This window comes from Octopus bimaculoides, chromosome 5 (genome assembly GCF_046866305.1).
Source record: "Octopus bimaculoides isolate indiv1 chromosome 5, ASM4686630v1, whole genome shotgun sequence".
Lineage (NCBI taxonomy): Eukaryota > Metazoa > Mollusca > Cephalopoda > Octopoda > Octopodidae > Octopus > Octopus bimaculoides.
Window position 1 is genome coordinate 100,718,121 of NC_142932.1, and position 23,143 is coordinate 100,741,263.

General features: G+C 35.8%; 1 protein-coding gene across 15 annotated transcripts in view; it reads left to right on the forward strand.

The window, feature by feature from the left end:
* The window catches only part of LOC106868342 (protein Aster-B), a 261,093-nt gene that overhangs the window by 232,435 nt on the left and 5,515 nt on the right, over window positions 1–23,143 (forward strand). For all 15 annotated transcript variants that reach the window (XM_089352777.1, XM_014913551.3, XM_089352770.1 and 12 more), the window contains 6 exons: window positions 4,949–5,073; window positions 8,160–8,352; window positions 13,794–13,847; window positions 16,494–16,679; window positions 17,904–17,973; window positions 20,831–20,944. In XM_089352777.1, coding sequence (XP_089208903.1) covers window positions 4,949–5,073; window positions 8,160–8,352; window positions 13,794–13,847; window positions 16,494–16,679; window positions 17,904–17,973; window positions 20,831–20,944 — 742 coding nt within the window. The remainder of the gene's footprint in view (window positions 1–4,948; window positions 5,074–8,159; window positions 8,353–13,793; window positions 13,848–16,493; window positions 16,680–17,903; window positions 17,974–20,830; window positions 20,945–23,143) is intronic.

Consider the following 23,143-nt stretch of genomic DNA (forward strand, 5'->3'; position numbering starts at 1 on the left):
TTATCTGGTATAGAACTCAATATGCAGGGTAAAGTGGATAGATATTTATTTATTATATTAAAGTTGACAATCTACTGTGAATTTCACCCTTTGCTCGGCTGAACAGTCATGACTAGCCATGCTAAGGTGAAAACTCTGAGTAGATTGTCAACTTTGATATACTATATATATATATATATATATATATATATATATATATATATATATATATATATATATATATATATATATATACACACACACACACACACACACACACACACATACATACATGTGTGTGTGTATAAAGTTCTCCTTTATTTCCTACATACCGCAAAACAGTAAGCTTTTACCAGCCTAAGTCGTATACTTTTCAATGTGATTAAACAGTTTGGGTTTACTTTGAAATGTCCATGAAAGTGCAGTTTCAAACAAGAAAGTAATTCATACAAATAAAAGAAAAAAATTTTCAGTTGCAACATTTATAAAAACAAGATTTCAAGATTTGAGGTAACACATGTTTGCAGAGGTAGTGTCTTCATTTGATTGTTTTAAGAAATGTTGCTGAGATAAAAAAAAAAAAGAAAGAAAGAAATCAACATATGTGATCGGTAACCTGGTAGAATCATGATATAGAAAACTGATGTCTCATTCAACTTAAACAGGTCTTGTGTCAAGACTAGCTGATACAAGAATAGGAAACAACCAATTCTAATGACTCTTTGCTATGGCTGAAGAGAAAGAGGACTGTTTTGTGTTCTGTTTATATAGCCAATGCATGACAGAGAACTATTGCTGCCAGCCTCTCCCCTTGATTCCTTATTCTAGTTGAGCTCTGGTAAAGAGAGAGAGCGAGTAGTATAGCTTCCAGTTCAGTTCAGATAGCATGACTGAGATACATTTCTATGTTAGTTGCTACAGTTTTACAGGCTATCTCCCTGTCTGCCGAGAATGGGCGGTAGTGGCACGGCGGTACTCTTTCGCAAGAGTCTGGATCTCGAAGTAAAGACAGTATTCATAGACCCGGAGGGTAGATTGGTTGTTCTGGATGTCGATGGCAGCGATGGGTGTGCTTTTCGACTCATATCAGTATACGCACCACCTTTAACAGGTAGGCCGGATTTCTTTCGACGTCTAGAAGTATTCCTAGGAACGTCTCGTCCTTTACTTTTAGTGGGGGATTGGAATGCTACCTTGGACACGCATCTAGACTATGTGGGCAGAGATAGGAATAGACGGGGATGCAAATGCTTCAAAGACCTGCTCAGATGCTTTCAACTGTCTGACAGGTACCGACTCGATTACCCGAATGCGCCAATGTGGACATGGACAAACCGCATCGGGTCGTCGAGATCGTATCTAGATAGAATACTGTGTAGGAGAGTAGATAGAGATAGCATAGGGTGTCCACAATTTCACATAGTCAGCTACACGGATCACAAACTTGTGACGTGTACGCTAGACTTATATAAGACACATAGGCAGGGCTCCGGTTACTGGAAACTAAACGCGTCTTTCCCGTCGAGACCAGTTTTCAGAGACCGGATTAGCGCGTTAGTAAAGAGGGCTTTGACAGGAGCCATCATCAATAACAAATGGTGGTTTGCCCTCAAGAGAGCAATAAAAGCAGAAGCGGTTAGGTATAGCAAAGCACTAGCCATAGACAGAAACAGAGTAGAGGGTGAACTAGTTAAGAAGCTAGAAGAGGCAATTAGAAGTGGCATCGCATCCGACGTTTTGGCGGCGAGGTTGGCCCTTGACCAACACTTCAACGCCAAACACGAAGGGTGCGTTGTCAGGGCTAGGATGCGTGCTCTAAGAAACGAAGGTGTTGGAGCCGCACAAGAGGCCCGGGTGGCGGAGGCGCAACAGGGCAACAAAGCCACCATTCGGTCTCTGGTGGACGAACAGGGGCGCGAACTGCTCGAGCCAAGCAAAATGTGTGAGGCCTTTCAGCGGCACTTTGCTCGACTGTTTGGGACGAATGGCGAGCGAGAACGCAGGGTGGACTTCAGTGCCTACCTGCACAGCCTGCCACGACTCTCGGCAAGAGAGGCGGAGTGCTGCGAAGGTGCCATCACGGCGGCGGAAGTGAGGGACGCGATGGCGGGATGCTCGAGGGACAAATCTCCGGGTTTGGATGGTCTGCCCTACGAGCTTTACAACTGTAAGCCAGACTTGTTTGGAGACGTCTTGGTGGCGGTGTACTGCAACTGGCAGCAAAACGGGAGCATTCCCGGTTTTGTGAGTCGAGGAGCCGTAACGCTGCTGAAGAAAGATCCAAACAAGGGGGACGTCATAGATAACTTTAGGCCCATCACTCTGCTCAATGCAGACTTGAAAATTTTGGCCAAGGTGTTAGCCAAGCGGTTGGCGCTTGTCATCGAGAAACTGATCGGCAAGGCGCAAACGTGCGCGGTGCCGGGCAGGAGCATCCATGACAACCTCCATCTGATGCGCTACATCATAGAGAGGGTAGTTAAGGAACCTGGCATGGGTGGGGCCCTGATCAATTTAGATCAATCGAAAGCTTTCGATAGGGTAGACCATCAATACTTGGAGGCTGTCCTCATAGCAGCCGGCTTCGGTCCCATTTTCCGCGGCTGGATGGCTGCCTTGTACAGAGGCATCCGTTCGGTAGTTCGCGTCAATGGGCATCTATCAAGACCCTTCGACATTGCACGTTCAGTCCGTCAGGGATGCCCCCTCTCGTCGCTTCTGTACGTGTTGACTCTCGAGCCACTACTGCGGAAGCTGGCGACGCTGAGGGGCATCCCGCGAGAGTTGGGATGCGGGACGAGCGTGTCGGCATACGCGGACGACGTCACCGTCATAGTGTCTAGCCAAAAGCACATCGAGCTTGTCGGCGAGACACTGAGAGACTACGAAGCGGTAACAGGAGCGAAAATCAACCGGGATAAGTCAGTGGGCTTGCGGCTCGGCACCTGGAGAAGCAACCCCATGCCGTCAAGTAGCGCCTCCGTCGTGGGACGTTGGACTGACGGTCCGGTTGAGATGCTCGGGGTCTGGTTTGGTCCAGACCTCCAAACGGAGAAGAACTGGGACGAGATAACGAGAAGGGTGGCCACTCTAGCCCGGCAATGGGCCGAGAGGAAGCTTTCCCTGAAAGGTCGGGCGGAGGTGGCGAACACGTACATCGCGTCCGTCATCTACTACCGCCTGACCGTCGTTCCTTGTCCCGACCCTACCATCACCAAACTGGAGCGCATCCTCTTCCGCTTCTTGTGGAAAGGAAGCGTTCCGATGGTTAGGCGATCCGTTTGCTGCCAACACCCGTTAAAAGGAGGACTGGGCATGCCGTGGTTGATGATGCGCAGACACGCACTGAGACTGCGACATCTCCGGCTCTACGTAGACAGCGGTGAACAGGTGTGGTCACCGTTTGTGCGGCGCGCTTTCCCGCAGCTCGTCTCCATGACCGAACTGCAGTCATGGATCAAGAAGAGGCCGAGGAAGGGCGAATGGCACCGCGAGTGTCGCGCTGCTCTTCGGCAACTCCAACAACCCGGGTCAACCTTGAGCGACTGCATCACAACTAACGCATTCTATAGTGGATTAGTGGAGGGAAGGTACGACGACGATCTCGGGGCGAACCTAGGCGTCGACGAGGAATACCTGACCCGCCTGTTTAAGACGACCTTCGGGCCGGGACCTATGGACAACTTCCAGAGATCCCTGGCCTGGCAGTGCTATCGAGAAGCACTACCCGTTCGGGATAAGCTCTACAGGCATGGCTCGAGAAACACGGGGCCGACCTGTCCGAGATGCCGGCAGAGCGACGAAACCGTTCTGCACGCACTCGTACAGTGTCCCACCATTTCCGAGCTGTGGGCTTACGTCGAACAACTGCTATCGCGTGTGGGACGAGTCGGTCTATCAGCCGAGTCTATCGTGAATATTGTCGCGCCTCCTTCCTTTAAACGGGAAGGAAGAGCTATTTTCATCGTACTTGTGGCTATGGCGAAAGAATGTGTATGGTGGACGCGTCTGAAAGGTCTAGAGACAAAGACTTTCCTCTCTGGGCAATCTCTCATCAACTTCTTCAAGTATCACCTGAAGAGGAAGTTGAGAGTAGAAAGGGAAGTCTTGTCTAGTGAATGCTTCAAAAAAAGATGGGTGAATGTAGCAAGGATGGCACGTGTGAACGACGGAGCCATCTTGAGCATAACCCTATGAACAAGAAAAAAACAACAAAAAACAAAAAGGCAAAAGAGAGTCACTTACTGTTATAGTTTCTTCAATGAGAATATTGACCAAGGTTACCGTGGTCTTTTCCGTGGGCTTTTCCTTCCACGGCTAAACCTAAACTGTCCTCCCCTCTTTTTACACGAGAACATTACTGTGTGATACACGATCCCTATTGATCGGCCTTTCCTTTTCTTTTTTTTTCGATCCCTTTTGATCGAACTGCCCCTTTTTCCCTTCCTACGATCCCTTTTGATCGACACCACCAATTTTTTTTTTTTTTTTTTTTTTTTTTTCCTTCCTTCCCCCTCCCAAAAAGAAAAGCTCTACATTGTATTTGTCCCAACTTCGTTGAGCCCTGTGTGGCTAATAAAAGAAATGTATCTTGCCTCTAAATAATTAATAAACCTAGCAATAGTTTTCTCTTTTGCAGATTTTTTTTATTGATACATACATTTGTAAAAGAATGAATATGTTCATGCTTTGTAGAAACCTACAATTATTCATAACATACAACAAGCCTTTTTCGTAGATTAATGCTCAGTATTTTGTTCAGAACTGAAGGGTTCCTGACAGAGATATTGATTCAAAAGGTTATCATTAATAATACTTGATTTCTAGAAACTAGAAACAAAGATTTGACTGCTTTCTGTACATTCTTACCAAATAATAACATGGTGTTACATTTTCCTAATATTTATACATTTACTAGCTTTAATTATCCAAAGTAGTCTTTTGTAATGGATTTAATAATTATTTTCAGAACTAGTCCTTCCTCCTTGGCAAGAAGAACCTGATGCTGATGGAAATCGGCAGCGTACAATAACATATACTCTGACACTGGGAGCATCTCTGGGGCCAAAGAACTCAACAGCTACTGAGAATCAGGTTGGTCATTTCATTATAAACTTATACTATTAATAATTACTATTAAAGAAAATAGTTCTGATATTATGTACATGAAATGCACACAAGCCGACTGGATAAAGTGTAATCCAGTAAGAAAACATTGTCCATAGCTGACATAGAGATGGGGTGGAAGAGAATTAGTGAGGTCTGAGCAGTTAACATGGTAGATATCAAAGTTTGTAGAAGTATTTTGTGGCCAAAATACTGCTATTGAATGAAGAACTACTGATAATGTAATTCTGGAATTGTGAAAAGCAAAGTGGGTGGTGCTGTATGTTTGTGAAGATGCAGACATGAATGTAATCATGGATCAAGGTTTAAAAAGGGTTTGTCAAGCAGGCAGATGGCTGTCTTCTGAATGAGTACCAGTGATTGAACATGCCATTTTTATTTGCATGTCATATGCAATTTTTTCTTCAAAATTTTAAAACCTAAAAATTAGGTAAAAATGAATAACTAAATGTTACTCATTTTTCCCAACTCCTAAGTATGTAACCATATTTGGGATGATATGACCTGAAATAAATTATGCCCATTGCTGAAGCTAAAAGTTAATTGGTGCATGACAAAGAGTTTAATACTATAATAATGTTTTATTTTTCTATGATAGTCATATTATGTTATGATCATTATAAGTATACAATAAAGCTTTATGTTACAGGTGCACTTAATATCTTACACAGTCACTTTTCAGAGTTGTTTACATTAGAGATTGTAGCACTCAGTGTCCAACTAAATGCAACAAAATTTTGCTCATGGTTATTTATATAAAGTAACCAGGAAATAAAATTGACATTGATAGCAATTAATCACTTTTGGGGTTTTAACTGGAACAAAATTTGTTCTATAAATACATAGTGTCCACACAATATCAACACAATTTATATCCCATGAAATTACAGATGAGATAGTGGGTGGTTAAAATATCCTTTTACTTTCTGAAAACATAAATGATGAATTTCAATTTGTTAAGATTCTAATTAATTTTGTTTTTAATTATAAAAAAAAAAATTCTTTTAGATTAAAAAATTGTTTGCCAAATCATTAATGTCTTTTGTTCAAAATTCAAAATTCAAAGACTGTTTTTTTTTTAATGTATAATAGAAGCATTAGATGACTTTTAAAAAGGCCAGACTTAAACAATGAATACTTTGTTCTACTGTAACGTAACCATGTGTTCATCGCTATGCAAACTGAAAAGTAATACTGAGTATAAGCTTAAGTAGACCGTCATTATCAAAATGAGATTGATTTCCTAGGAAAAAAAATGATAGCATGATTTCTAGAATGTTGGCTTTACAGCAGATGCACTTTTATGGCTTACACCTGTAAACTTGAAAGGTCACATTTTTGTTTTGCTTAGGATGTATGAACGTTTTAATTTATTTTATATAGGAATTATGATACATCCAAGTAAACACTTCTTTTTCTATATATCATAATATTAAAGAAAAGTCAATGCAGATTATACACAAGAGATATTTTTATGGGATTCTGTTACTCTTAATTAGGAGATTAGGAGTATACATCATACATAATTATTATATATGAATAATTACAATACTGTATTCTTTCAAATGCTAGAACAATACTCAATAGTGGTTTGCATTCGGGTTCTTGGTTCTTATCTACAACTTATTACAGAAATTTATCTGAAACTGAAGACCAAGCCACTTTGATGTTGTTTTGCCCATTTTGAGAATAGTGTCAATGGCACACTCATTCTTTCTTAATACATTCAGGCAGATTCAAATTTGAATGTGTTAATGGCAGTTGTATTTCATCATTGAAAAACACAACTTCTACTTTCAGACGAATGTGTGTCCGTAACATACTCAATTTTCAGAAATGGTAACTTTAGGAAGTGTTCACAGAGCATTTGTTGTAGAGTGGAATTTATTTGGATACCTCAGTGGTGATATGTTAATATCCCATTGTAAGTTTCACATTATAACCTTTTAAATGACTTTGTGAAACTTCATACCTAAATTAATCAATCTATACAAATCCTTTGCACCCAACACTCAAGATAGTCAAGCAAACTGCTGTAGTGATTCAGGTTCTGTGAGCCATTTTTTGATTAGTTAAACAGAAACAAAATTGCTAACTGTCTCCAAGGGTCAGATGTCTTGCTTCACTCACTGCTGCTAGCAGTTAACATCTTCCTTGACATTGCCTCAACAGAATAACTTCTACCAGTTCAAAAATTTGTATGTTTTCCACTTGCTGCTATATATTATCTGCTTGAAAGCATTTCTGACTTTACAAACACAACCGTATATATGTATAATGAATTAAATTAGAATGACTAAGTTGTAAGTTTGGAGAGGATCATTGACAAACTCTCTCTAAATTGTACAAATAGAAGAGAGATTAGGATGTTATTTCTAACCTGCAAATATATTGAAAGAAAATTGATAAAAAACCTCAGAAGAATCTTACATCTGAAGGTGAAGAGGATTGGCATATCAGTTAACTTAACCATAATATAGAACTTGTATTGCTAAAAGTTGCTTCATTGTTATAAAGTTGATGTTTTAGAATCCTTTAATTTACTATTTTTGGAGACTTTTTTTTGTTTAGTTTAGAAAAATATAGGTCTTTTTTCAATACCAATTCGCTAGCAATTATTTTTTAACTGCATCTTACCATTTATTTAGAACCTGAAGTGTATATATAATATGTGGTGCTATATTATAGCAAGACACTATTAATACATTCAAGAGATCTTCATTGATTGGGGAAAAACTAGATGAATGTGGTTTATTAATGCTGAATGAGATCTGAAAGTTTCTGGGCATTATAAACATTCATTTAATGTGAATAGATGAAAATGCTCAGTGAAGAATGTCGTGGTTAGACAGTGGATGATATCTGCAGTAGTAGTAATAGTAGTAGGTTAGAATTTTGCTTTACTAATGAGATAAGACAGATTTCAGATCCAGGGAAAAAGATGCTGTATAGCAAACATGTAACATTTCATCTCTTTATATTATCTATGTATCTAAATTTGCTTTTCCAATTTGGCTTGTACATTTTCTCTTTTCTTATCTTTTGCCCGTTAGGTGTGTTACAAACAGAGTCAACCTGGAATGTTATATGTCATCGACACTTCTACCACAATGGCTTCTGTACCTTACACTGAATCATTTTATGTTGAGCACCGGTATTGCATCACTAGAGCGTCTTATACCAAATGTAGACTCAAAGTAACAAGTGATGTACGTTATAGAAAAACATTGTGGGGCATTGTAAAAAGTAAGCATCTTGTTATTTATCTAAAATAATAAATAATCTAAAAAATTGTCCATTAAACATCAAATATTTCTGGCAACATCTAGAATTATAATTATTGATAATGCTAATATTTATGTTTACTGTTAATGTTTATACTACACTCGGGCTGCAAATTGGTAGAATCACTAATGTGGTGGACACAGTGGCTTGTGGTGTTTAGCTTTGTACTTTTATGTTCTAAGTTCAAATCCTGCCAAGGCCCACATTGCCTTTCATCCTTCGTGGGGTAGATGAAATAAAGTATCAGTCATGTGAGTACTGGAGTTGATTTAATTGACTATATTTGGTCTTGTACAAATGTTAGAAATCAATAATTACACTGGAGTGAGGATGTTAACAGAAATGTCACAGTGCATCTCTTATGATATTTAGATTTGTTTCTTTACATTTTGACTTCAAGCTCCATTATGATTGATTTTACCTTTCATCCTTGTGGCATTAATAAATTTAGTACAACTCATTTACAAGATTCCATTGAAATGATGGTATTTCAGCTTTAGTCATTTATGGCTTTGTACCAATAGAAAAACCAGTATTGAGGCTGAGTAGTCTAGTTAATATTCTGTTTGCCTTTTCATCTCATCAGAGTAAATAAAATAAGTACCAGTTTTATACTGGGGGTGGATTTAGTCAACTATTCTTCCTCTATAAAATTTGTTTGACTAAGGGTATAGTCAAAGTAGATCAATATTATCTATTGTAAAGTGCACTTAGTGAGTCAAGTATGTAAAATGGTTTCAGTTCTGAAACATTTTGTTTTATTTGTTTCAAATGATTTTGGGAAAAACATGAACATCATAAACCAACATTTCCATTCAGCTTCACAGTTCAATCTCTACTATGTGTGCTATTTTTCTCAGTCTTATTTGCAAATGTAATGAGTACAATCATAGGCTCTAGTTTTTATATATACTAAATATATGCTTTATTTATACTAGCCATTCTATAATGAATTACATTTTAATTGAAAGGCATGCCTTATGAATATTCAAAAATATTTCAGATAGTTTCCATTATTTGTAATTTTGCATGCAACAAGTATTTTTAAAATGTTACACAGTAAAAAGTATATTTTGTTGTTCACAGTAAAAGCCTAGTTTATTGTTCACAGGGAAGCCTATCTTATTGTTCAATTTTATTCACTATCAGAGTAGATATTTATTTATGTATTTGAGGCTTAGTCGGGTGGAGGGGGAAGTATCCATGACCTTAACAAGTCTTTTGGAACTGGTGAGATTGGTATAATGGATGTTCAGTTTGAACATCTGTAAGTTGATGTGTACATGAAAATCATCATCATCATCATCATTGTTTAACATCCACTTTCCATGCTAGCTTGGGTTGGACGATTTGACTGAGGACTGGTGAACCAGATGACTACACCAGGCTCCAGTCTGATTTGGCAGAGTTTCTACAGCTGGATGCCCTTCCTAACGCCAACCACTCTGAGAGTGTAGTGAGTGCTTTTATAAAATTCCAGAGAGTTGATATTCTTTGAAGAAAGGATTAGGAATAGCAGTTAGCATGGTGTCTGAATGTGTATGAAGTAAGAGAGACAGCATATGTGATTGAAAGGATGAGACAAGGGTATTTCAGGTGGATAGACTTAGGCTGGGAAGATGACACACAACTATATACTTTCAAAAGGTAGAGGCTGCAGAAGTTGTAGCTGTCAAAGCAAGGATGCAGCATACCTATGCTGGTGAGTGAATTTTTGTCAATCATTTTGGATTGCTATCTTTTAGCTACTGTCTAGGATGTTTGTGTGAGTTGCAGCTGCACTGTCCCAGATGAGAGAGCAGTATTCCTTTGTGGGTTTTGAGTTTTGTAGAAAGTCACACACCATTAAACACACACACACACTAATGCAGAATGGAACGTGAACATTATCCTAATAGTGTATGTCATGGGAATAGCAATGAATGATCTGAATTACAATAGTTTGGCATTAAAGATCTTTCACTATTTAGTATTGTATTTTAGCATTTTAAATTCCAATCCTGTTGATGTTGACTTCACTTCTCTACTCTCCATCCTTGCTAAATTGTCAGTTAGCATTTTGGACTTGATAAGATGGCTCTATATTCCAACAGTTGACATAGTATCTAACAAGGAATCAGCATTATTTATACTAAGAGGCTACAAGTCAGCTTAAACTGTACAATGCTAAAAAAAATCAAATTTTTTAAAACTTAAGAAAATCAAAAATTTTAAAGGTTTTGCGAAGTTAAAAAATTAAGGAATCCAACCTCCGACAACATTGGAGATTTTATCATTGAGTAGTTTTAAGAACAACTTATGATTTAAAGTTTAAATACCAAACTTGTATGTGTGTGTGTGTGTGTGTGTGTGTGTGTGCGTGCACACACATATGCATGCAAGAGATATGTTGGAGGGCAATTTCAACCAGACTGCTCATAAGCAAGAAACCTAAGTACAAATTCTTCTGGGTAGGCAGGAAATCTCTCAACATATTCCAGTCAACCTGTGTGAGCATTGAAAAGTGGACATTAAAACAATGATGATGATGGTGGTGGTGGTAGTGGCAGCGGCGGTGGTTCAATTTCCTGAGGTCAATAGAATACTATTATTATAAATGGTTGACTATAAATTCTCCCTTAAATTTTATTCTCATGTATCTAATATAATTAATATTAATGAAGACATTTTAAAATGTTGATTCGTATATTTACGTAAATAGATCATATGGTAGCTTTTCCAGTTCTTGTTTTAACTGTATGCTATATGCTTCTATATTTTGTCAGTCATACATTTCTTGAACAAACTCTTGCAATTTGGATTTGGAGTAGTTCATAATTCTTAGCATAAGATCATTCTTCCTTTTTTTTTTTAATTTTGCAGCAGCAGCAATAGTAGTAGTAGTAGTAGTAGTAGTAGTAGTAGTAATAGTAGTAGTAGTAGTAGTAGTAGTAGTAGTAGTAGTAATAGTAGTAGTAGTAGTAGTAGTAGTAGTAGTAGTAGTAGTAGTATAGTCATTGTTTATACATTTAACTTGACCTCTTTTCTAGGGTTAATAAAAATACTTGTAATATTTCAAGGTCAGCTAAATGTCTTACATTACCAAGGAATCCAGTTTCTGATTGCTATTTCCTTCCAAACCTGACCTAATAATAAGAGCTTTACCTCATTATAATAAGGAAACAACTCAGGACTTAGCTTTCTCTCTCAGAGCATACATTAGCTCTGAATAAGTTGTAAGATCCTACAGTTTTATAATTCTTTGACTGGTTTCCCATTTATTGGACTGTAACCTTACATGGGCATAACCCTTTTATGGTATAGCTGATTACTCTGACTCTTGTACTTATTTTAATGACAAAGTGGATCAAGGTGGGATTTAAACTCAGAACATAAAGGGATGTAACTCAATGCCCCAAAGTATTTTGTCTGGCACTGTTCTGATTCTACCATCCACCTGGTATATTTAGCATTTAAATATACCCTACAATGGTATATTTCTCATTATACTAATGATTTTTAAGATTTGGTATTTTAGGTTGCATTTGGAAGAAATCTATCCTGATCGACAAACTTGCTGTCACTGGAAATTGTCTTGACAATATATTATCATTTCATATCTTTACTCTATCTCTTCTATCATTACAATATCAGGCTTTGTTATTTCAAAGTTTTACTGTATAATTCTTTCTCCTTTTAGTAATAAGGTCTGTATTACTATCAAACATTATTCCATCCATGTTAACTATACTTTGTTGTTGGCACTCCGTCGCTTATGACGTCGAGGGTTCCAGTTGATCTGATCAATGGAACAGCCTGTTCATGAAATTAACGTGCAAGTGGCTGAACACTCCACAGACACGTGTACCCTTAACGTAGTTCTCGGGGAAGATTCAGCGTGACACAGTGTGACCCTTTGAATTACAGGCACAACAGAAACAGGAAGTAAGAGTGAGAGAAAGTTGTGGTGAAAGAGTACAGCAGGGTTCGCCACCGTCCCCTGCCGGAGCCTCGTGGAGCTTTAGGTGTTTTCGCTCAATAAACACTCACAACACCCGGTCTGGGAATCGAAACCGCGATCCTATGACCGTGAGTCCGCTGCCCTAACCACTGGGCCATTGTGCCTCCACGTTAACTATACTAATACTCTATTATCCATCATTTCTACCCTAAAATTGCAATAGGAAATTCCCTCCCTCCACCTAAGCACAAATGCATGTGTGCACACAAAGAAAACAAAAGATAACTTATGTAAAAAAAAAGGCATTCAGCACTGGGAAGCCCTCAAGTGGTTACTTGCTCAAAATAACTTTTTATCATAGATCTGCTTAATCAACAATATTCAGCTACTTTTGTTTGACAGTATACTATGGGTTAAAGTCAGAAATAGCTGCTTTGTGTATGTTTAACTTTTGTGCTGTACTATAGAGAATACTACACACTCATTGGAAATGTGAAATTTAGATGATAAAAATTCAAATAAAATTTTTATTGAAATGTCTATCGCTAGTCACTGTTCAGAATGTTAGAAAATGTAATATTACTGTAAAAATCTGACTTTTCAGAAAAATAGAATTTCTATTGTTACATAAATTTTATTTCATTTGGATATTTTCTTTTTGTATTGTTATATACAGAACTGATATTATTAAAGTGTTTATAGTTCTTCCTTTATTGAGTTCACTTTCTTCCATGTATATATGTTCTCCATCTCTCTCTTAGAAATGGCTGTTTCAAACAAAGCAGTACAGACATTTTCTAGTCACTGTATTACTCAGCAATGTTTGCTATTAAGCTGCACATAAAAGTCAGTTATTTGCAGCAGCCAGAACATCATGCCAACAGCATTGTGTAAAATATTGTTTGGGGAGCCAAGGCTGTTCCTGCACTTAGGTTTATTGTACAATATAAGTATATATTTGTGAAGTGGGTAGTTAATAAAATGGTTTATATGACAGGTATCTGCAGCTGGAATACCGATTGTAGTTAAGTTCACTTAACACATTAGCCTCTGTAAAGTGAATATTTTTGCTGAAAATATTCTTCCATATATTCATTTTATAATGGACAGGGAAGACCATTCCATTAATGTCCATTCACCTGTAACTAATGGTCTAACATAAGATATAATTCTGATGATGGTTACTGAATACCTGGAATCTCCATCTACCCCTTCTTGACAAGTAATGTTGATGAGCCCTTTCACCCCTACTAACTCAGTAAATCTGTAATATCAACTTTTTTATCAGTTATATCTTTATAATAAAGACTGATCTATCTACTTCATTACACATCTTTCTCTGCTCATTTCTGTTCTTATCATTTATTATATTATGTTAGAAATTTCACTTATATATACTACACATCATCCGTGTCAATGTTTGTGTGTGTATTTACTTATGTGATTTTAATTCTCTTTTTAGATATAATTGAGAAAAATGCTGCTCATGGTTGTTCAGAATATTTTCATTCATTAGGTAAGTGATGCCATTTTAAATTTAAAGGCTTTTCTTTTTGTTTTCTAATGTTTGTATGTATGTGCATAGTTTGGAATAATAGAATAGGGGTCACTTAACTCATCGAAGGATTGTAGCCTTTAAAATTTGAATATCATTGTAAAACATGGGAATTTTTTTATATTCAGTTTATCATATTATCTTACATAAGAGTCCTTAAGTCTAAATGGATTTCCCCAGACATTGCAGTCATAGATATATGGCATTAATATTCCACTACATTGGAGATTAAACTATTGACTCAAAGACTCAAGTTTGGATTCCCTTTCCTAAAGGTAAACGAACTGGCTCATGGAGCAGACGAGTAAGTTAAAATAAGGTTTATCAAATGACCCTCTCTTTTGTATATATTTAAAATATCCTAGGAGTAACATAACTGAATATAATCATTTCACCTGCAGCTCTTGATAACTTTACTCCAATCGTAAATTTTCATCCACCTTTCATTTCTTTATTTTGGGTTCACTGTTTTCTTTCCCTAATGTTGATCAGTGTTATACAAGCAACTGGAAGAATCTGATATTTCTTTTATCATACACTGATAACAAGTGACTCTAGACTTCCCTTCATGTGCAAGAGATCACAACTGTTTGTGCATAGTGGCCTGAACATGTGAAATAATTTAACATGGGCCAAAAGAAGACATTCATGTAAAACAAATTAATGAAGAAAAAGCCTTATAATTATCCTTACCATTTTTGTGTCATTGTATGTCTATGTGTTCATATGTTTATGCATACTTGCCTAAGAGTATACTTACTTGTATACAAGGGAAATTAACTTTCTTGTTTTTTATCCATTTATGTTCATTACATTAATTTCCTTCATCTTCTTCATCATTTACTTCAGCTTTCTTATCCCATCTTTTCTCTGCTTTTACCCACACCCCTCTTTTCTTATTCTTCTCCTGCCTGTAATAGAAGCGTTACAACAAACATTGTTGTGAATTGATAAAGCTTTTTAAGTGTACAATAACCCTAAATCTTAACCTGCAACTTATCGTAAGACAACTGTAAATGTTTGTTGTAATAAAGATAACTGGACAATTGCAAATGTTTGTTGACATCATTGACAATACTCAGTGCATGCAATCAGCAGACTGGACAGATGGGAAACGAATAAGATGCTTGAAAAAATGAATTCTCATATTTCTTGGAAACTATTTTAAGTTTATATGCACACACACACTACAGACATGCATATGCATGAAAAAGTCTTCAGCATGACATTTAGTGCAAATGTCCATCTCATCAATACTTAAAGCTACTTGTTATTTTCCCAGGTTCTGAGAGTGTTGTATGGAAATGTATTGATTGATAATAACCTATGATCTTAGGTACATTGTGTATTGATCAGTTATAGCATTGATCAATTCTAAAGCATCTCAGGAGTATTTACAATAATTTGCTGCTCATGTGAAACACACTTGAATATTAAATCAAGTAGATGTTGCAATATAGCTTTAAAGCAATTTGATTTGAAGATTCAAATCAAGCCAACATAACTTTGTTTGTAAATGTTGGACTTGATGAAAGAAAACCACTTATAACCATTGTCATTGGCATCATCATCATCATCATCATCAGCATCAACAGCAGCAGTAGCATTGAAGCATGCTTCTTTCTCCTTTGACATAAACCATGATTCTGTTAGAATATAATTTAATCTATGTCTGATATAGTGTAATAGAGCTATTGTTTCAATATGCTAAGTATTTCTAGAACAAAATCCATTTGATTACTCACTCATCTCCAAACAGTGTCGTAACTCATGATTAGTCAGAATAATTGATTTTTGCAATTATCTTATGATGAGAAGTTCTGACACTCATTGTGACTGTTTAATTCTTATTGTTATTGTTTACCTATTAAACATATATTTAGTATGGCAATATGCCAGTACCCTATGTTCTACCATCTTTCCTAAGGCCTTCAATTGGAAGCTAATAGTGTACCAGTATTTGTGAACATCCAGTTGAGTAAAAGGCAGGTGTGCTACCAATATTTTTACACAGATGATAAACAAGTAGTTTTAGGAACAATTTTCATTTTCTATATGCAGCTTTTGTTCTTCACAAGTAAAAATATGCTATATATATATATATATATATATATATATATATATTTTCATATTCTAAACTTGTGGTAATTAGTTAGCTTTTTACATGTTGGAAAAACTTAGGTAATCAAAAATTAATAATAATTGATTCTTAAAAAGAATTAAGAAACAAATTAAATTAAACATCGCTTTTCCTTTTTACAAATTGATGTGCATTTTGAAAATTCCATTTTTTTTTCCTCATGCATTATTCTGTTAAAGAAACTTTTAAGATGCACTTTATCTTACATTTTACTATTCTCAAAAAATAAGTCTAATCTTCTAAACATGTTTTGATTCCCTTTAAAATATTTTCAGTTGACTTAACTTTTTATTGGGTGTTTTACCTATTTTTTGTAATGGTAACCTTTTTGTGTGTTTGAACCTCTGTAATATTTCTTTCTATAAGATAATTGTAAAATCATTTTGTTGAGTATAATAGTTTTTCGTTGAATTTTTGAAAAAACCTATTTATTTTTGCATTCAAATTATTTTAAACCATTCATATAGCTTGTGAATTGCAAGCAGAATCTGAAAAATTGGAACAGAACCATTCAGGTAGTCATTCTGTAACAAAGAAAAAAGTACGCAAACGTCGTCGGCAAATAGGTAGTACATCTGAAACTCCAGTACAACGACCAGGTACCGATTCTAAGTCAAAGGCAAAATCAGTCACTCCTTCCTCACCTACAAAAAGTAAGTTAAAAAATGGTTTATTTTCCAATCAGATTCTTGTCTTTCGTTTATCCTTTAATTTAAATTCCTCCATGTCTTTTTCATTTCTCATACATTTTGTTACTTCTTTGCATTTTTGTATTAGTTGCAATCCCCATTGTTGTCTCTCAAATGAGGCATCATCACTAAAAGTAAAGATTGTGGTGTTTAGATTTTTTCTAGATGATTACCTATTTAACTACTAACCAGGCCTGATTTTTCATGTAATTGCTGTGATTTTATGAGTACTGTTACTTTCAACATGGTACAGTAATCCCTCTCCATATTGTAGTTCACCTATTATGGTTTATTATTTAAGCTTATGTTGATTCCTCCATGGTGGTGTTTTGCATTTATAATAAAATATATACAAATTATAAAAATAATTAAAAAAAATATACAGTACAGTACTGTTTCTACTTCGCAGATCTTCACCTATCGTGGGGTATAAAGTAACTCAATGCGCACGCACACACACACACACACACACACACACACACACACTCACACTCACTCTCTCTCTCTCTCTCTCTCTCTCTCTCTCTCTCTCTCTCACACTCTTTCTTTAGTGGAGGTAATTTTTCTATCAGCTTGTCATTTGACTGTTATTGAGCTGATTGCTCATTATTGAGCAATCTGCCAGTTACTCTGTTGTGAAATAACTACTGGCTGCTTGAAAATGGTGTTGCACTCAAATATAAGCTTCATTAGTATTTAATTCTTCGGTTTTTAATAAAGAAATTGACAAACATTCGAGCCATTTTAAAATGTTAGATTTTATTTAAGTATTATTGTTTACTTGCCAACCCCACTGACCTGGATACTTTTCTAAGGGGGTGTTTGAATGACAGTAAATATTTTGTATTTTTTATTGTCCATTTGCAACTCCTTGTAGAATTTGAATAAGAAAATCTTGTTCCAACTTGAAATATCTCTGAAATGAGCCAACTTCTTTCACTTCATATATTTTTAATGTTATTTGAAACAAATCATTTTCTTTTTCTGTGTATGTGTGTCTATGCAAGTCACTGTGTGTGTGTGTGTGTGTGTGTGTGTGTGTGTGTGTGTGTGTGTGTGTGTGTGCACTTAAGTTAATTTACTTTCTGTATTCAGTAGTACAAATTAAAAGCAATCTTAATTAGTTTAGTTAGTTTAGCTCTGTTATCTACTATGTTCTATTTGCTCTATTTCATTCTGTTGTTTCAGGTCAGTTATCAAAAGATGAAAAGATTATTAAACTCAATGCTGACACAATGATCAGAATAGTTTGTTTTGTGTAAGTATTGTTGCATTTACCATTGTTTTCCAAATACTTTCTTCATCATCAATTGTTAAAACTGCGGAAGAAATGGGAATTAATTTCAATTAGCACCCTGCCCCTGCTCCATTTTTTTAAAAAATCCCTGTTTTGTCTTTTATCCTTTTGAGATCGATAAAATGTGTACTAGTAATGCACTGGTACTCGTTCAGCCAGTTATATTCTTTCCTATGAAGCTTGGTTTTCTTTTTTTTTTTTTACAACAAAAGGAAATGGCTTTAAATTAACAATTTTATTAGCTGCCTATCTTTCTCCAACTTACTCTTACATATGCACAAATAACCTCCAGGCATGTATACAAATGCCTACTGGCATGTGCACATGGAATGTAAAATTATTAGTAAGATGTTTTACTTTTTGTACAGATCAAATTATTGTTTTCTTGTTTGAAAATCAAATAAAACTATCGGTAGCTATCACACAACACCCTGGTGAAATTTCGTTTGATGTGATGAGATTAAAATTTAAAATATCATATTCAAAGATACTGATAAAGAAAAAAAAAGATGAAAGAGATAAGAGATAGAACATTAGAAATTACTAACTTTTATTATTGAAAAATGAATGAATGGATATAATACTGGTTGCCTCTTTATATCTAGCATTTTTTATCATTATAAATGAAGATTTATTAGTTTTATGTCTTGTTATATTTTTGAAACTTAATGTTTTTTTGCTGGGGCTGGCGATGAATGCAGAGATTTAGCTAAGATAAGCATCTTGCTATCCCATTAATCAACTCAGAGAGTCCTGACATTTCTACTTAATTACATAAAAAAGAAAAAAAAATATGCCTTCCAGGTTATGAAAGGTTTTTATGATGATAAGCAGATAAATAAATCTCTTGCTAAATAAGCCTTCAGTTTATTGCAGATAACATTTTTAAATCACCTAGTTCCTATTCATGTAAATTATGTAAGTTAAGATGCTAAGAATTTAGTGAAAGGCCTCAGAACAACTGTAATGAAGTTGAACTCTAGGTCTATGAGTTGACAGGGCTATATCATATCCATTCAACCACTTTAGTTTTGTACTTGAATTAATTTAGAGATTGATTCCAAATCTAAAATTTCACCTTAATGCCAAATAATTGTAAGTTCTATAAGGTGCAGATATACACATGCACACATGTATATTATGACTCATACACTGTTCGCTTTCCTGGTTTGTGTACATAATTTTACGTACTGTACATGCACCTTTGATGAGTTGTAGTGCACCTGAGCACTGTACACAATAATTTCATTATTATTATCATTATTATGGCTATGTGGTTGCAAAATTTACTTGGCAACCACATGGTTTCAGATTCAGTTTCACTGCTGTGGTGCAGGCAAGCATCTTCTACTATAGCCGTTGGCTGACCAATACTTGAAAGTGAAATTGATTAATAGAAACTGTAGGAAGCCCATTTTGTGTGTGTTTACAACCTACTATGATGCTTCGCTGTGGATGAAATAAGAAATTATGCAAATACATTGCTTGCTTCTGATATACAGAAAAAAGAAACCGTTTCACCATTTTATTGATTACTTCTCAAAGAAGACATACCCTACTTCCTTCCCCAGTAAATATCACAGAACATTCAGCTGCTTTATAAAGCAGTTGTAAATTAGGCTAGCACCATTGTGGATACCTTAATTTACATATTTGTGCTTTTGGTGCTTTGTCATTAATTAAACATCATCTATTTTATGCACAATGTAACAGGAATCAAAATAACTGAAATAAATTTAAATATTGCAAAACCTTGCTGTAGGTGAAATAAGAATGTAAATACATTTCTTCTATGCTTCTTATGTGCTGAAAAAAGAGGTAAGAGTCTCCTGATGGACAATGAGTATGAGTGCAAATGTGCATGAGTGTTACCATCCCATGGCTTTTTTTGAGTGAAACACTTATATGATGATTACATTCTTTGTTGACATTGTGCCTGGTCATACTGCACCTTTGAAGACATCATCATCATCATTTAACATCTGTTTTCCATACTGGTATGGGTTGGATGGTTTGACAAGAACTGGCCAGATGAGCTGCCTAGGTTCCATGCCTGTTTTGGCATGGTTTCTATAGCTGGATGCCCTTCCTAACACCAGCCACTTTACAGAGTGTACTGGGTACTTTGACACAGTACCAGCACAGTTATGTTTATGTGACACCAGTACAGGTACTTTTTACATGGTACCAGCACCCATGTGCCTGCAAGATTAGGAATGCTCAGCTGGAGAGTGATGAAGGGGACATTCCTGTATGCAAGGGCAACCATGCTTTTACTTAGCTTGATGTTTCTTCTCAAGTACAGTGAACTACCCAAAGTCTCGGTCCCCTGTGAAGTGAAAAATCCCTTACTTGAAAAGCAGGTAAAGGTTAGCTACAAGAACATTGTCCAGCTGTAAAATCCTGTTTGAAATATGTTCCCATCTAATTGACATTTGCATGAAGAAAGAAAGGACATTAAAAGAATGAATGATTGAACTAAACACTACAACTTTCTAAATTATAATGAAGCAGAAAATATATATTCAAAATGGTAGAGAATAAATATTTCAACACCTGTTGTTAACAGATATCCATAATCAGCTCTGCATGAATAGATTTTTGTATGGAGTAGTCAATTAAAGATATGAGTCAACATTTTTAGTAATAGCCATGTTAGAGTGTGTCATTTTAAACTGCAGGAACTGCCATTCTGTTATAAAGTTTGTATGAAAGACATTTTAGTTTCTACAGTGAACAGGACAAAAATATTTCTTAAAATCTGTTATCTCATCTGTTTTATCAATGATGTTTTTATGTGAAATTTCCTTTATTTCAGATTGGTATTGCTTGTGATGTTTAATGCAGTATTGTTTTATAAACTATGGTCTTTAGAAAGTTATGCCAACACAATATATTTACCATACTTAAAGAATGGTCTTCAAAATAAAGAGTAAGTTAATGACTTATTATTATTTTAAACTTGATTCTCTATTTTTCACTATATTAAAATAAAGTGTCACAACACATTATTTTTTAATTTTTTTTTCCTGTTTTTTAAATAATTTTCTCAGAGGTGGATGTCAATTATCCCCAGCAAATGTAGTTAGGCAGATGGCTAAGACCATTGTCTGAGGTATATTCCTTCTTCAAAACAACTGTACATTCTTAAAGCCCTACTACTTCACATCTGATTCTTTTGGTACTTTGCCAAAAGAATCTTCCCTAACTTTGCAGAATCTCCTTTTTTTTGCCCATTTTGCATCTGACTTTAAACTATACACAATAAACATCCTCCAAAACTATCCTCTTCTACTTCATCATGCATACATACATGCCATGTTGTGAAAGTTTCTCTGCTCAGTTCAAACCAATGAGTCCAATGATCTTGACAATGTCCTTTCTATTACCCACACCAAACTTTTCAATGTATCTTTCTCTCTTTATCTGCAAGCATATGTCCTGATCTTTGGCAGCACACTCTTACATGTCCCATTCCCAAGGAGTTAACCCCAGTGACCCTACCCACTACTCATTTCCAGTATCTCAAAAGTAATAGACAACAATCAAAAACAACTTTCTCCAACTTGTTGAACCTCCTTTCCGTCTTAATCACCATCAGTACAGTTGACATGTTGTCACAACTGCTGGAAATCTACTGTTCTGTGTTATTCACAAGTGAAATCTCATCCTTGAGCAATGTAGAGATAGTAGTGTTGTTACCTACAACTTCAACAAAATTTTTAGCCTTTTTAGGCTTGTAAATATCCTATCAAACTTCTATCCTTTGCCCCCATCCACTTTTCACCTGATGGACTGGTGGTTTTCTTTCAAAGGCTATGTGTTCTGATAAAGTTCTTTCTGACACCCTATCAATTTTGGCCCCCATGCTCTTCCTCTTATACATCAATGATCCACTTACTGTCACTTGCAATAATGCCTACACATTTACAGAAACTTGTATCTGAACAACTGCAGCTGTTTTTGGAAATATTTGATAAAATATATATGGTTGTGCTTAGTTTGATGTACATTCACTAGCAAGCACTTTATGAGCTTTCACTCCACCACTAACATCAAATTATCAGACCTAACTTGCCACACACAAAAGGACTGCATTTGTTAAACAAATGGCGATAAATAAACAGTACACACATACACACACACACACACACACACACACATTTTATCTGCCAATATATGTTTTACAATTATATGAAAATTTTATATGTACCAGCTGGCCCCGTGCCATCAAAAATGATGGCTAATTGCAGTATTTTATATATAAAAAGGGTACAGAAAGGTGAAAAAAATCAAACAGTGCTTCAACTCTGTGTGTGTGTGTGTGTGCATATGTATACATTTATATGTATGAGTAGCATAGTCTGTAGCGAACATGGTTTTCTATACTTTGTCACAGCCTGCCTCCTTCCTTTTTAAGTGTGTCTCAACATATATATATATGTATGTGAAAATGCACATGTGTCTGTAATTCTATTTTCTATGTATCTTTCTAAATAAACAAACACATACACTCACTCAAATACATAAATATATTTTGCACAAACATTCACATTCCTCACACATATACTCACACAGAGTTGAAGCGCTGTTTGATTTTTATTTCACCGTTGAGTTTTCACCATCCCACTTCCATCGGTGGATCACCCCTTCCTTTCTCATTCGTATGTTGTAACAGAAAAATACACAAGAGTATTATTATTATAGTAAGATTATTATAGTAGAAGATACACAACGCACTCTTTGCCACTTCCTCTCTCTCATTGCTACTACTTTCTCTCAGTGATGGCTATTACTCTCACTACTTCTCCTTCACTGAATTACTATTTTCTCTCCTCTCCATTCACCATTCACTCCTGCGTGATTTTGGACAAATATATATATATATATAAACATATATAAAAACACTATGCTCATTATTATACCCTTGTATGCATATTTTTAAAGAAACTCTGGTGACAGTGAAGCTGCATTTACATTTTCATCTCATAGAATTGTAATATGATACAACACTTCATTCTTACCTACCCTTCTGCATCCAGACATCATCCATTTGTAACCTAGCCACTTCACATCAAATCTGCACTGACTCCATGAACAGAAGATCCTGGAAACTTCCTCCATTGGTGTC